At 44.3% G+C, this 16,554-nt stretch overlaps 1 protein-coding gene across 1 annotated transcript in view; it reads left to right on the forward strand.

Moving 5' to 3' along the window:
• Nucleotides 1–16,554, forward strand: part of LOC129697689 (dynein axonemal heavy chain 8-like) — a 474,747-nt gene that overhangs the window by 218,164 nt on the left and 240,029 nt on the right. Inside the window, exons 39-44 of the mRNA XM_055636398.1 lie at nucleotides 1,302–1,465; nucleotides 5,678–5,780; nucleotides 10,825–10,929; nucleotides 12,131–12,292; nucleotides 13,329–13,553; nucleotides 14,679–14,851. Coding sequence (XP_055492373.1) covers nucleotides 1,302–1,465; nucleotides 5,678–5,780; nucleotides 10,825–10,929; nucleotides 12,131–12,292; nucleotides 13,329–13,553; nucleotides 14,679–14,851 — 932 coding nt within the window. The remainder of the gene's footprint in view (nucleotides 1–1,301; nucleotides 1,466–5,677; nucleotides 5,781–10,824; nucleotides 10,930–12,130; nucleotides 12,293–13,328; nucleotides 13,554–14,678; nucleotides 14,852–16,554) is intronic.

The raw sequence follows: 16,554 nt of genomic DNA on the forward strand, positions 1-16,554 counted from the left end.
GTGAGGCCAATTCTGGAATATGGTGTACAATTTTGGTCGCCTATTTATAGGAAGGATGTCAACAAAATAGAGAGAGTACAGAGGAGATTTACTAGAATGTTGCCTGGGTTTCAGCAACTAAGTTACAGAGAAAGGTTGAACAAGTTAGTTTTTTATTCTTTGGAGCGCAGAAGGTTAAGGGGGGACTTGATAGAGGTCTTTAAAATGATGAGAGGGATAGACAGAGTTGATGTGGACAAGCTTTTCCCACTGAGAGTAGGGAAGATTCAAACAAGGGGACATGACTTGAGAATTAAGGGACAGAAGTTTAGGGGTAACATGAGGGGGAACCTCTTTACTCAGAGAGTGGTGGCTGTGTGGAATGAGCTTCCAGTGAAGGTGGTGGAGGCAGGTTCGTTTTTATCATTTAAAAATAAATTGGATAGTTATATGGGCGGGAAAGGAATGGAGGGTTATGGTCTGAGCGCAGGTATATGGGACTAGGGGAGAATACGTGTTCGGCACGGACTAGAAGGGTCGAGATGGCCTGTTTCCGTGCTGTAATTGTTATATGGTTATATAGTTGCTACATTACAGCAAATGTAGCGCCTGAGACCCAGGTTCGATCCTGACTACGGGCGCTGTCTGTATGGAGTTTGTACGTTCTCCCCGTGACCTGCGTGGGTTTTCTCCGAAATCTTCGGTTTCCTCCCACACTCCAAAGACATGCAGGTTTGTAGGTTAATTGGCTTGGTAAATGTAAAAAATGTTCCAAGTGGGTGTAGGGTACTGGTAATGTGCGGGGATCGCTGGTCGTCGCAGACCCGGTGGGCCGAAGGATCTGTTTCCGCGCTGTATCTTTAAACTAAATCTCAATCAGTAAGAAATGTCAACAGCACCTTCCTCCTAGCTAACTACCCGGACAGAGACACTTGAAGCCGTGTCCTCAATCAGGCGATTAACCCTCTCTCTACCCATGGTTTGTGTAGCCAGATACAGCTATAGTATCATTTAAACATTTGCCAAATATACCACTGTTGTTGGACAAATAGCATGTAACGACGAGGTAGGGAGATCAATCGATTGAATGATGTCAGAACAACAATCTTGCTCTTGATATTAGCGAACAAGGAGCTGATTGTTGACCAGCAAAGAGAGCTGAGGATACATAAACCTACATGATGTGTTGGTGGTAAAGGTAGTCAACAGCCTCAGTTTCCTGAGCGGCATATTCCCAGTACAAGTAACAATTTGACATTGTGAATTTAACTCTTCAATTTCAAAATCTTGCTTTGATGACGCGAGTGCTTTTGTCTTTGAAGGAAGCAAAACGTTTTCAAAATGTTGATAAATCTTGGATAAAAATTATGCAGCGAGCCCATGAAATTCCAGCAGTGGTCCATTGCTGTGTCGGAGATGACATTATGGGACAGCTCCTGCCGCACTTACAAGAGCAACTGGAGGTGTGTCAGAAATCACTAACAGGGTAAAACATTTTCTTTAATACTTACTCATAGAATCACAAGCTATGCAGCATGCTTTTCTTAGAGTGGAAGTAGGAGATGGTAGGAAAACCTTTCCCTCAACATAAGTGTTAAACTAGAAGGCATCGGGTTAAAGCCCTGTCCCACGGTACAAGTTCATTCCAAGAGCTCTCCCGAGTTTGCCCTGATTCGAACTCGGAGATTTCGGTAAAGGCCACTCGTCGGTACTCAGGGCACTCATGGACATTTTTCAACGTTGAAAAATCTTCACGACCCTTCACGTGCTTACCTGCCGTTAGTGAGTCTTCCCGAGTACCTGCTGTTAGCGTTACGAGCCGCTAAGAGACGTCCCCGAGCTCCGACGTACCCACTATGTTCATGCTCCGTGCTTACCACGAGTTTGATTTTTTAAAAACTCGGGAGAGCCCTTGGAATGAACTCGTACCGTGGGACAGGGCTATTAGGGTAAGGAGCAAGAGGCTTAGAGGAGAATAGCTAAGAGGATCTTTTTCACCCAGAGAATGGTTAGAATCTGGAATGCTTGTGGGGGATAGAAACATAGAAACATAGAAAATAGGTGCAGGAGTAGGCCATTCGGCCCTTCGAACCTGCACCGTCATTCAATATGATCATGACGTGGAAAAGCTTTTCCCACTGAGAGTAGGGAAGATTCAAACAAGGGGACATGACATGAGAATTAAGGGACTGAAGTTTAGGGGTAACATGAGGGGGAACTTCTTTACTCATAGAGTGGTAGCTGTGTGGAATGAGCTTCCAGTGAAGGTGGTGGAGGCAGGTTCGTTTTTATCATTTAAAAATAAATTGGATAGTTATATGGATGGGAAGGGAATGGAGGGTTATGGTCTGAGCGCAGGTATATGGGACTAGGGGAGATTATGTGTTCGGCACGGACTAGAAGGGTCGAGATGGCCTGTTTCCGTGCTGTAATTGTTATATGGTTATATGTTATATGGCTGATCATCCAACTCAGTATTCTGTACCTTCCTTCTCCCCATACCCCCTGATCCCTTTAGCCACAAGGGCCATATCTAACTCCCTGTTAAATATAGCCAATGAACTGGCCTCAACTACCTTCTGTGGCAGAGAATTCCAGAGATTCACCACTCTCTGTGTGAATTTTTTTTTTCTCATCTCGGTCCAAAAAGATTTCCCCCTTATCCTTGAACTGTGACCCCTTGTTCTGGACTTCCTCAACATCGGGAACATTCTTCCTGCATCTAGCCTGTCCAACCCCTTAAGAATTTTGTAAGTTTCGATAAGATCCCCACTCAATCTTCTAAATTCTAGCGAGTACAAGCCAAATCTATCCAGTCTTTCTTCATATGAAAGTCCTGACATTCCAGGAATCAGTCTGGTGAACCTTCTCTGTACTCCCTCTATGGCAAGAATGTCCTTCCTCAGATTAGGAGGAAGGAGGATGGTGGAGGTAGGGACAGACACAACATTTAGGAAATACTAGGCCAAGTGCAGACCCGTTGGGTCTGTTCCCCCAACGTGCGGTTGTGGGGGGGAGGTGGCATGCAGCGTCACACACACTAACTATCCCCTCCCCCCCGCCCCGCACTCAGGCTAATTATCCCCCTTGATATTATATTAATATTATTAATTTGCTCCTTTTACCCCATAACCACCCTATCTACTGACGCATAGCCCCCAACTTGCAGTCACATCTGGGGGAGGGGGGCGTAGAGAGTGAGGGCACAGAGAGAAGGGGCAGAGACACAGAGAGATGGGCAAGAGGGAGAGGGGGGTGTCGAGGAGGAGAAGAGGGAGGGTGGGTGAGAGGGGAAAGGGGGTGGAGGGGGGAGGAGAGAGAGGGTGAAAGTGTGAGGGGGGAGAGGGGTGCTGGGGTGGTGCTGGAGGGGGGGGGGGGAGAGGGGAAGGGGAGAGGTGATGGGGAGGGGAACAGGTGAGGGGGGGGGGGGAGAGGTGGGGAGCAGGAAGGGTGGAGGAAAGGGGGGTGGGGGTGTGTGTGGAGGGACGGTGGGGGAGGGGATGGAGGGGAGGAGTGGGAGAAAGAGAGGGGGGGGAGAGGAGAGGAGGGGGTTGAGGAGAGGGGGGGAAGAGGAGGGGGGGAAGAGGAGGGGGGAGAGGAGAGGGGGGGGGAGAGAGGAGAGGGGAGAAGAGGAGAGGGGGGGAAGAGGAGAGGGGGGAAGAGGAGAGGAGGGGAAGAGGAGAGGGGGAGAAGAGAGAGAGGGGGGGAGGAGAGGGGGAGAGAGGAGGGTGAGGGGGTGTGCTGTGAGGGGGGGTGAGGTGAGGGGAGGGGGAGAGGTGGGGAGCAGGGAGGGGAAGGGGGGTGGAGGGAAGGGGTAGGGTGTGGAGGGGAGGGGGGTTTAGGGGAGGGAGGACGGTGGGGGAGGGGATGGAGGAGGGGGGAGAAAAAGAGGGGAGAGAGAGGGGAGGAGAGGGGGGAGAGGAGAGGAGGGGGGGAGAGGAGAGGAGGGGGAGAGGAGAGGGGGAGAGGAGAAGGGGGAGAGGAGGGGAGAGAGAGAGGGGGGGGGGGGGGGGGAGAGTGCCTTTTTATTTCAACCCAAACCATTTGCAGGCAGTGCTTTTTTACTTTAACTATATTTTCATTTTCAAACCACATTAAGGGTACTTACTCACAGTTGTGTGAACATGTGTTCAGTGTTATCCACAGCTCAGAGAAACGTGACTCTCTGCCTTCCTCCAGCTTGCAGACTAATTGAGGCACACCACTTCCTGGTTTTATTGTCCATCCCCATGCCGCCAGCAGGGGCAGCAGAGAGAATGGGGTATTTTGTAAAATCATTAATATCTATGTCATTTTTCATCGACTGGAAAAATCCTCAGCACACATGCGGCGGAGGGGGGTTCTGAGCGAGGTGGCCAAAAATAAAGGCCGTAGGTGGCGCCGGTCTCTCGGAAATCGCAGCACAGTTCGCCAAAACCGGTCAAGACTTTTAGTAATATAGATTTAGATGGCCACTTCAATCACCATAGCAAAGGAAGCAATTACATAATTCAACTAAAGGGATTGGTACAGATAAATACTTTCAGTTCAATTCAGTTTAGTTTATTGCCGCGTGTACCGAGGTACAGTGAAAAGCTTTTGTTGCGCGCTAACCAGTCAGCAAAAAGATAATGCATGGTTACAATCGAGCCATTTACAGTATAGAAACATGAAAAGGGAATAACGTTTAGTGCAAGATAAAGCCAGCAAAGTCCAATGAAAGATCTAAGAGCAGTAAAGAAGATCATAGTTAAAGTAAGAAATGTTGGTGTATGAATAGAAGTTTAAGAGTGTGGAGCGATTGTGATATGTGATTCTTGTGCTTCTGTGGCTAGCATGCAAATAGTTGCCTGGGGTGGTGTAGGTCAGTGTCACTCATGTTATGAGCCATGCTTTAGTAGTTACGCCCACTAGTTTTACAGTAACCCTCCTCGCCTGGTTCCCTTAGAATTAGAGAGACGTGCAAGTGTGGTCATATTTGCTATGTAGTTAATAGTTAATAAAGTCTTGGTGCAAGGCTTCAGTTATGTACAACAGCCGAAACACAACAGTCGGGCGCCATCTTGGAAGCAAGGTCCTTGAGGATTAACATAGATCTGGTGGGCCTTTGGGCAGCTCTTCAGTAATGGCAGCTCTTAACCAAAGGCTCCTCTAGTATCTTTGCTCTTAACATCCTTGTTAAATGGCCTCAAGCCATTTAGTTTGTGCGCTGAGGGATATACAATCAAAGGCTGTCTTGCCAGTGCACCTAAATCTTCAACAGTGAATGAGTAAATAAATAGATTTGGAGATGGAGCGAGATATCCACATTGCCACTCTCTTTTCTCTCACTAAAAGAGGATATTTAGACAGGTGGCTTAAATTAGAGAAATGTCCCACTATCTCGTTTTTAACTTTTTTACCCTTTCCAGAATCTCATTACTTTCCTGGTGACTTTGGCATTTCTTCTTTTTTGATGAGGACGGCTCATAAACCTTTGTTTATAAACTTTTATACTCTTTTGCCACCCATAGCCCCCTCTCCCCCTCTGCAAAGATGTCCATTTTTGTGTCTAATTGGCCTCACCAGTTGCCAATGACCCCATCTATAATTCTTGCTTGTTTTTCATTTGCCTGTGAAATACTTCGAATTTGTTGATTATTAAAGTAGAAAAATTAGTAAACGTTAAAAGTTGCGTTCCAAAATCTTCTTTCAAATTCCATCATTAATATTTTGGCAGATATTTAGAAAAGAAGAGGTTGCTATTTCCTAGATTCTTTTTCGTCTCAGATCCAGCGCTACTAGAAATCCTCGGACAAGCCAGTGATTCACACACCATCCAGGTTTGCCGATAGATTTACTTTGTCTTAAAGAGTGGGAAATGATTGATGCAATATTTGTTTTTGCTGAATTGTTTGTGATCAACAAGGAAAATTTTGGGCATTCCAAGTTAAAAGCCAGGTAGCAAAAATATAGTGTCTGATCCTGCCTGGTAGTGCATATGACAACAAAAATAAGTGTCTCATTATTATAGTCTATGAAGTAGAATCCCCATTATATGTCAGTACTCGCTAGAATTTAGAAGGTTGAGGGGGGATCTTATAGAAACGTACAAAATTCTTAAGGGGTTGGACAGGCTAGATGCAGGAAGATTGTTCCCGATGTTGGGGAAGTCCAGAACAAGGGGTCACAGTTTAAGGATAAAGGGGAAATCTTTTAGGACTGAGATGAGGAAAACTTTTTTCACACAGAGTGGTGAATCTCTGGAATTCTCTGCCGCAGAAGGTAGTTGCGGCCAGTTCATTGGCTATATTTAAGAGGGAGTTAGATATGGCCCTTGTGGCTAAAGGGATCAGGGGGTATGTAGAGAAGGCAGGAACAGGATACTGAGTTGGATGATCAGCCATGATCATATTGAATGGCGGTGCAGGCTCGAAGGGCCGAATGGCCTACTCCTGCACCTATTTTCTATGTTTCTATGTTTATTTCTAAAGTAATGTAATAGAGTTACCCAGCACAGAAATAAGCTCTTCAGTTGGCAAAGAGTGGCAATAAAGGGGGCTTTTTTCTGGTTGGCTGCCAGTGACTAGCGGAGTTCCGCAGGGGTCGGTGCTGGGGCCGCTACTCTTCACGTTGTATATTAATGATTTGGATGAGGAGATTGAAGGCTTTGTGGCCAAGTTTGCAGGTGATATGAAAATAGGTGAAGAGGCAGTTAGTGTAGAGAAAGGCTCTATAATGCTCTCTCTGTAAGGCACTGGTCAGGCCGCATTCGGAATAATGTGAGCAATTTTGGACACCATATCTGTGGAAGGATGTGCTTGATCTGGAGAGGGGCCAGAGGAGATTTACAAGAATTATTTCAGGAATGAGTAGGTTAACATACAATAAGCGTTTGACGGCACTGGGCCTATACTCCCGAAGATTAGCAAATGAGGGGGGATCTCATTGAAACGTAAAGAATAGTGAAAGGCTTGGATAGAATGGATGTGGAGAGGATGTTTCCACTGGGAGAGGTCATTGCCTCAGAATTAAAGGACGTTCTTTTAGGCAGGAGATGATGAGGAATTTCTTTAGTCAGAGGGTGGTGAACATGTGGAATTCTTTGTCACAGAAGGCTGTGGAGGCGGGCAGTGGATATATTTAAGGCAGAGATAGATAGATTATTGATTAGTATGGGTTACGGAGAGAAGGCAGGAGAATTGGGTTAGGAGAGAGAGATAGATCAGCCATTATTGAATGACGGAGTAGACTTGATGGGCCGAATGCCTTAATTCTACTATCACTTATGATCTAATGGAACAATTAAATTGTTACTACAGCTTTACAGTCACATTAACGCAACAGCACACCAAATAGATAAGCAATAATACAATAAATTATCAGTAATACAAGACTACTAGACCATAATAGTACAGGCCAATGTACGTTATGTAACCTAGAACAAACTCCTTAGTACAACCATACTGAGGTTTTGTTGTGGATAGGTTTGTGTAGTGTGGTTCATGGGCCTGATGGTTGATGGCAATAGCGGTTCTTAAACCTAATGGTCATGGCTCTCAGGCTCTTATACCTTCTTCCTGATGGTAGCATCCGGGTGCAAGCTTGGCCAGGATGGTGCGTGGTCCTTGCCATTAACTGCCATTTTGAGGCAGTGCTTCCTGTATGCCCCTTCATTGGTGGGAGCTCAATACCTGTGATGGACCAGGCAATGTCCACCACTTTCTGAAGCCTTCTCATTCTTGAGCTTTTGAGTTACCAAACCAAGGCGTGATGCAATCAGTCTTGATGATCTCCATCATACAGCTGTAGAAGTTCGATAAGAGTATTTGATGGTGTATCTCTATAAACTTTGAGGAACTGATGAGCTTTCTCAGTGATTGTCCAATGTTCTTAGCCCAGGACGGCGGAGTAGACTTGATGGGCCAAATGCCCTAATTCTTCTCCTATCACTTATGATCTACCTTCACCTTAAACCTATGACCTCTGGTCCTTGATTCACCTACTCTGGGCAGAGACTCTGTGCATCTACTCGATCTATTCCTCTCATGGTTTTATACACCTCTATATGATCACCCCTCATCCTCCTGCGCTCCATGGAATAGAGTCCAAGCCTACTCAACCTCTCCCTATAGCTCTGTCCCTCTAGTCCTGGCAACATCTTTGTAGAGTATTTAAATTTTATTATGATGACCATTATAATGAATGCACCAGTTTTGCTAGAAATTGTGAATGCTAAATTATTGGAGGGCAGAACTTCAAAGTAGCAATAACATTAAAAGTTCCATGAAAGATCGAGAAGAGATTCTTTTGGAAAGGCCACTCGAAAAATATAGTATTTATCACATGACTAAAATTTGTGTAAGAATCACAATATTTTAATTAATGCGTACTGAATTGTTAATTTGCATGCTTGTGGAGATCTATAAAGATTGAAGGTGGAAAGAATTTGTGCTGCCATTTCATGCTGATGATACGCACAGCACCTTAAATCTGATTTCTCCCCATTCTAGCAGCCGCACTTCATGTCCTATAGGGTAAACTATATCAGTATTTTTTGGCACTATTATGAGACTATTCTTAACAGAGTATTGTGAGTTTTTGACATTCTCCATCCCAGAGGACTGTGCTTGGTTGTGTAAGAGTATATTGGCTCATTGGCTCATATTTAAGAGGGAGTTAGATGTGGCCCTTGTGGCTAAATGGATCAGGGGGTATGGAGAGAAGGCAGGGATGGGATACTGAGTTGGATGATCAGCCATGATCACATTGAATGGCGGTGCAGGCTCGAAGGGCCGAATGGCCTACTCCTGCACCTATTGTATATGTTTTCTATGTGTATTTAAAGTGGCTTCATTTTGGGGCCTTGGGGGAATCAAAATGGTTGTCAGGCTTGAGGGGGTGTATAGCCTTCTCCTGCTTGTATTTCTACTGTTCTTCTACTGAAAAAGCCACACAAGTAGCCAACTAGTATGCTGGATGATTCAGTGAATCTGAGTGCAATCTGCTCTGATATTAACTCAAGTTCAATAAGATTTAAACAGCTAAAAAGAAACATACAGGAAATTATGTTATTGAGAAACTAAATTATAACTTCATTAATTTTTCATTAGCTAGAATCAAGCAGAATGTAAAATGGGTGACCTGTCAGGCCCATAAATTGTGTTAGATGAAAATTATCCCAAATACCTGGGAGTGTACCTGGACATTAAACTGGACTGGTCCAGGAACACTGAGGCCCTGTACAAGAAGGGACAGAGCCGGCTGTACTGTTTGAGAAGGCTCCGCTCCTTCAACATCTGCAGTAAGATGCTGCAGATGTTCTACCAATCGATGGTAGCCAGTGCCATCTTCTTCACTGCCGTCTGCTGGGGCTTCAGGGCAAAGGCTGCAGATGCCAATAGGATCAACAAACTCATCAGGAAGGCTGGCTCCATCCTGGGGGCGGAGTTGGATTAATGGGTGGTGGTCTTCGAGGGGAGGATGCTCCTCAAACTACAGAGCATCCTGGACAATACATCTCACCCCCTCCACGACACACTGGTCAACCTGAGGAGCGCCTTCAGCAACAGACTGGTTCCACCAAGATGCAGCACAGAACGCCACAGGAGATCCTTCTTCCCTGTGGCTATCAAACTGGATAGACTTGGTTTATACTCTCTGGAATTTAGGCGATTGAGAGGGGATCTTATAGAAACTTACAAAATTCTTAAGGGGTTGGACAGGCTAGATGCAGGAAGATTGCCCCCGATGTTGGGGAAGTCCAGGACAAGGGGTCACAGCTTAAGGATAAGGGGGGAATCCTTTAAAACCGAGATGAGGAGAACTTTTTTCACACAGAGAGTGGTGAATCTCTGGAACTCTCTGCCACAGAGGGTAGTTGAGGCCAGTTCATTGGCTATATTTAAGAGGGAGTTAGATGTGGCCCTTGTGGCTAAGGGGATCAGAGGGTATGGAGAGAAGGTAGGTACGGGATACTGAGTTGGATGATCAGCCATGATCATATTGAATGGCGGTGCAGTCTCGAAGGGCCGAAAGGCCTACAGCTGCACCTAATTTCTATGTTTCTATGTTTCTAAACTGTACAACCCCTTCCCCCTTCTGTCGTGGGGTAGACTGAGACTGCCCCCCCCTCCCCCCCAAATCTTTGCACACCCCCCAAGCCTTTCCACTCATCACTTTTATTTCATGTTTCATGTATTTTGTGCTTAATGACTGTTGGCAGATCAATTTCCCCCCTGGGATAAATAAAGTTCTATTGTATCGTATCACCAAAATGCTTAACACAAGTTGCATAGATTTACCAGGATAATACTAAGGATGGAAAACTATAATTAAAATCGGAGATTTAACAGGCAGGGCTTTTTACCCCAATCAAATATTTTTCCAATCAAAATCACATAATTTCAAATCAACAGTGAAATTTCCATCATGACCATCTTTGGTTGTAAAGCTAAATAATTCTGCAGCTCTTATCTGAACCAGGTTATGTAATACAATCCAAGGTATGGTCTGTACAATTTGACCGACAACATTTGCCTTCAGAATTAAGGGACAGAAGTTTAGGGGTAACATGAGGGGGAACTTCTTTACTCAGAGAGTGGTAGCGGTGTGGAATGAGCTTCCAGTGGAAGTGGTGGAGGCAGGTTCGTTGGTATCATTTATAAATAAATTGGATAGGCATATGGATGAGAAAGGAATGGAGGGTTATGGTATGAGTTCAGGCAGGTGGGACTAAGGAAAAAAGTTGTTCGGCACGGACTTGTAGGGCCGAGATGGCCTGTTTCCGTGCTGTAATTGTTATATGGTTATATGGTTATTTGGAATGTGATTTAATTTTATTTAATCTCAGTGTTTTCTTGTTTTTCTTGTTTGTTTTACATGCAGGCCCACTTAGCAGGAGTGTTTGACAATGTAAATGAGGTGGATTTCCATCCAAAGGATTACGATACCATATTGGCTGTCATTTCTAAGGAAGGAGAAACAATTCAAGTAATTATTCGTTGTAGTTTGATTCATATTAAACTCTGTTTAATCCACATGTTTTCTAAATAATCAATTTCTCACAAATAGATAGCTAAGTACAAAAGCCAAAGCCTCTATAACCTGACATTAATAATTCTGGATTTATGGCAAGGCATCCAGTAAACATTTCAACCCATCTAGTTCACCGGCATTCTTGGAAGCATGTCTGCTTTCCTGGACTGTTTTGTCTGCAATGGGAGAGAAGGCAGGTACAGGATACTGAGTTGGATGATCAGCCATGATCGTATTGAATGGCGGTGCAGGCTTGAGGGGCCGAATGGCCTACTCCTGCACCTGTTTTCTAGGTTTCTATGTCTATGTTTCTAAACCTGTTTAAAAACGAACTGCAGATGCTGGAAAAATTGAAGATAGACAAAAATGCTGGAGAAACTCAGCAGGTGAGACAACATCTATGGAGTGAAGGAATAGGTGAGGTTTCGGGTCGAGACCCTTCTTCAGACTGACCATCAAGAAGACCAATTTGTGGAATTCTCTGCCTCAGAAGGTAGTGGATTTTAATTCACTAGATGAATTTAAAAGGGTGTTAGATAGAGCTCTAGGGGTTAGCAGAATCAAGCGGTAGGGGGAAGAAGGCAGGAATGGGGTGCTGTTTGGGGACACAAAAATGCTGGAGGAACTCAGCGGGTGCAGCAGCATCTATGGAGCGAAGGAAATAGGTAACGTTTCGGGCCCGAAACGTTACCTATTTCCTTTGCTCCATAGATGCTGCTGCACCCGCTGAGTTTCTTCAGTATTTTGTGTACCTTCGATTTTCCAGCATCTGCAGTTCCTTCTTGAATACTGATTGGGGACGATCAGCCATGATCATATTGAATGGCGGTGCTGGCTCGAAGGGCCGAATGGCTTACTCCTGCACCTATTGTCTACCGCCTATTTGTTTGTTTAAGATTCAACTACAATGGTTTGTCTATTGTCACATATAAATAGATTGGGTAAAAGTGACTGATTTCCTGTTTTGAAGAGCATTTGTTCATTCAATGACCTGGTAGTTTCTCAGTTAACATTCATGACATGAGTTTATAATTCAATGTAAATGTTTTCAAAATATTTTTAAAATATCGCTTTGTTTTTGCCGGTCAGATTATTAGTAATAATAGTAACGATGATCTCAGTAATGTTTATGAACCTTTTTTTGTTTGACTAATAGTTGGATAACCCAGTAATTGCCAAAGGCCCAGTGGAACTGTGGTTAAGTGACCTACTGCGTGTCCAACAATCATCTCTACACACTGTGATCAAATTAGCATTCTACAGTTTCAGTGAACCAGAATTCCAGCTAATACCATTCCTGTATGAGGCACCTGGTCAGGTAAAATGATACAGACAATCATGGTTTTGTTCAACTAATTCAACTGATTACTCAACGACAATTCTTCCTCCTTACCAAGCCCTGTGAATTGTTCAGATGAAATCATCCAGGAGCAAAGACTATAATGTAACAATTTTGTCAATAGTTTTTCAGAAGGCCCTTTTTTGCACAATTCATTTTCTTTTGCAGCACAGCGTTTAAAGTTATAGAGCGACACACAGTGTGGAAACAGGCCCTTCAGCCCAACTAGCCCACACCGGCCAACAATGTCCAAGCTACATTAGTCCCACTTGCCTGATAGTCCCATATCCCTCCAAACTGTATCCCTCCACTCGGCTTGTACTCTCTAGAATTTAGAAGATTGAGGGGGGACCCTATAGAAATGTACACAATTCTGAAGGGGTTGGACAGGCTAGATGCAGGAAGATTATTCCCGATGTTGGGGTTAGTCCAGAACAAGGGGTCACAGTGTAAGGATAAAGGGGAAATCTTTTAGGACCGTGATGAGTTTTTTTGTTATGTTGAAGTGCGTTTTTTTTGTGTGTTTTAAAAAAAATGTCTTTATGTGGGAAAAGAGGGTACGGTAAGGGGGATACCATCCTTCAGTCACTTCCTGGAGAGGATTATTATTCGAGTCCCTATCGCTCAGACCCTCAAGCCCAGGCAACATCCTTGTAAATCTCTGTACCCTTTCCAGCTTTGCAACATCTTTCCTACAATAAGGTGCCCAGAACTGAACACTAGAACTTTCTGAGAACGGTCTCCAAAAGGGGATATGATGGTTTACTTCCATGATAATAACTGGATATGAAAGTAGAGTGTAGAGGTGAACAGGATAATTAGCAAGTCATTTTCTGTCAGATGTACCAACAGTTTTAATTATTCTAGGTGTCTAGAAGTCTAACTAGTGCCCTTCAGAAAAGAAAATATTTGAATATTACCTCATTTTAACTTTCAAGGTCATGATTGTTAAACTGGATATATTTTCTGATCGGTATTTTGAGTGTTAATTCTGAGCCCCCTTTTCCATGTACAGGTGGGAATCTTGGCAATCCAGATACTGTGGACACGGGACTCAGAAGAAGCACTTAACATGTCAAAAGATAGCAAAAAGATCATGCAAACAACGAATCAGAAGTTCCTGGATATGCTGCATCAACTTATCAACCAAACTACCCATGATCTGACTAAGTTTCAAAGAATCCAATTCGAAACTCTTGTTACGATTCATGTTCACCAGAGAGACATTTTTGATGAGTTGGTATGATGAAACAATTTATACCCGTCTTGATTTCAGTTTGTTGGACTTAGTTATATCAAATTTATGGGAAGATGTGGCCAGTAGTGGAATCCCTTTGGAGGTGGCAAAAATGTTAAGGATTTTCTGCTGTTTAATATAATCCTCCAACATTTTCGCCACCTCCAATGGGATCCCACTACTGGCCACATCTTACCATCTCCATCTCTTTCTGCTTTCTGCAGAGACTGTTCCCTGCAAAACTCCCTGGTCAACTCGTCCCTTCCCACCCAAACCACCCCCTCCCCAGGTACTTTCCCCTGCAACCGCAGGAGATGCAACACCTGTCCCTTTACCTCCCCCCCTCGACTCCATCCAAGGACCCAAACAGTCTTTCCAGGTGAGGCAGAGGTTCACCTGCACCTCATCTACTGTATCCGCTGTTCCAGATGCCAACTTCTCTACATCGGTGAGACCAATCCATTTTTCTATGGATGTACGGAAGCTTAATTATTTTTTTTCTATGTAAAGCACTTTGGTCTCAACGAGAGTTGATTTAAACGTGCTATATAAATAAATTTACTTTACTTTACTTACTTACTTTACAAGCACAGGCTCGCCGATCGCATTGCCCAACACCTCCGCATAGTTCGCACTAACCAACCTGATCTCCCGGTGGCTCAGCACTTCAACTACCCCTCCCATTCCAAATCCGACCTTTCTGTCCTGGGCCTCCTCCATTGTCAGAGTGAGGCCCAGCGCAAATTGGAGGAACAGCACCTCATATTTTGCTTGGTTAGTCCACACCCCAGCGGTATAAACATTGACTTCTCTACCTTCAGATAGCCCTTGCTTTCCCTCTCTCTCCATCACCTTCCCCTTCCCACTAGTCTTACTGTGTCCGCCTACATTCTATCTTTGTCCCGCCCCCTGCCCTGATATCAGCCTGAAGAAGGGTCTCGACCCGAAACGTCGCCCATCCCTTCTCTCCAGAGATGCTGCCTGACCCGCTGAATTACTCCAGCATTTTGGTCTATCTTCGATTTAAAGCGACATCTGCAGTTCTTTCTTCCCAAGTAATTGTATTAGATGTCTGATTTCTGATGATAAAGTTGTTACATGGATATTGTGTGTTCTTTATGCACGTAGGTTAAATTGCATGTTAGATCGATCGGTGACTTTGAATGGTTGAAGCAAAGTCGATTTTATTTCAAAGAAGACACGCAAGATGTAAGAGTTGGTATCACTGATGTGGAATTTGTCTATCAGAATGAATTCCTTGGCTGCACTGACCGCCTTGTCATCACACCTTTAACAGACAGGTGAGGCTGCAGCTTTTACATTTATTTTAGTTATTGCATTATTATAATAGTAAAGATAGAGTGTGAACTTTATTGCTGGATTTTACCCTAGGTATTACCTGAACAATGATTTCAGATCCTCACGTTCCCACCGCCATGGTTTGAGGCTTGACCAACATGTATTTCTAAGACAATATGTCCTTTAGTCTTCTGTTTTTTAATGTTTCATGAACTTCTAAAGTTGTTTGGATCACCAAGTTCCCCAGCTTTTTGCCACTGAACTACTTGGAGGTATCCATTTTTGTTTGAAAATATATCTGCTTGCATTGGAATCCATCACAGATTTGACCACTTGTTAATCAATGAATTGTTATCATTTTTAGGGTCGAGAGAAGAAGGGTCTCGACCCTAAAACACCGCCCATTCTTTCTATCCAGAGATGCTGCCCGTCCTGTTGAGTTACTCTAGCATTTTGTGTCTCTCTTTGATTTAAACCAGCATCTGCAGTTCCTACCTACACGTTAGAATTTTCTGCTTCAGTCTGTAATATTCCCACATATGACACACTGGTCAACCTGAGGAGCACCTTGAGCAACAAACTGGTTCCACCGAGATGCAGCACAGAACGCCACAGGAGATCCTTCTTCCCTGCGGCTATGAAACTGTACAACTCCTCCCCCCTTCTGTCGTGGGGTAGACGGACTCCCCCATTCCCCCCTCCCCTCCCCAATCTTTGCACAACTTTTCCACTCATCACTTTAATTTCATGTTTCATGTATCTTGCGTTTTTATGACTGTTGGCAGATCAATTTCCCTCCTGGGATAGATAAGTTCTATCGAATCACATAATATCAATTTGCGTATCATTGCCAAATGAACTTTTTGTCTCTTTTGATTCATCCCAATTGCTACAAATCACAGATGTAGCCATGGGCATGCTTGGGTCCCAGCTACATTTGCCTTTTATATGTCTCGTGGAACAGTCCTTATTCCAAGCTGTCACTGGCACCCTTCCCCCTATTCGTTCTCTGGTGTTTTGAGAACAGCACTGGAGCTGCTGCTTGCACCCATGAGAACTTGGCAACTTGGGGACGTCTCTTAGCGGCTCGTAACGCTAACGGCAGGTACTCGGGAAATGCGGTAAAGACTCGTGAAGATTTTTCAACAAGAATACCGACGAGCGGCCATTACCGTAAATCTCCGAGTTCGAATCAGGGCAAACTCGGGAGAGCTCTTGAATTAGCTCGTACAGTGGGACAGGGCTTTTAATGGGAATTGGAAGAACAAATATGCCAGAGATTAGGTTTGTCTAATAGGTTTGTCACAGTAGGGGATGTAGGTCCTAGTAGGGAATTTTAACGTTCCCAGATTAGACTGAGTGCCAAAGGCTTAGATAGGGTGGAATTTGTCAAGTGTGTTCAGAAAAAAATCACCTGGCAATATGTAGAGGCTGCTAAAAGGGAGAGGTGAAAGTTCCTCTTTGGGAATTAGGCAGGACAATAAGTGAGACTTTTGGGACCAGTGGCCATAGTTATAATGTCACAGAGTTATACAGCATGGAAACAGGCCTCTCAGCCAAACTCGTTCATGCTGAGCATGATGCCCCATTCAAGGTGCAAGAAGGAACTGCAGATGCTGGTTTAAACCAAAGATAGACACAAAATGCTGGAGTAACTCAGTGGGATTGACAGCATCTCTGGAGAGAAGGAATGGGAGACATTTTG

The sequence above is a fragment of the Leucoraja erinacea genome, chromosome 5 (genome assembly GCF_028641065.1).
Source record: "Leucoraja erinacea ecotype New England chromosome 5, Leri_hhj_1, whole genome shotgun sequence".
NCBI lineage: Eukaryota > Metazoa > Chordata > Chondrichthyes > Rajiformes > Rajidae > Leucoraja > Leucoraja erinaceus.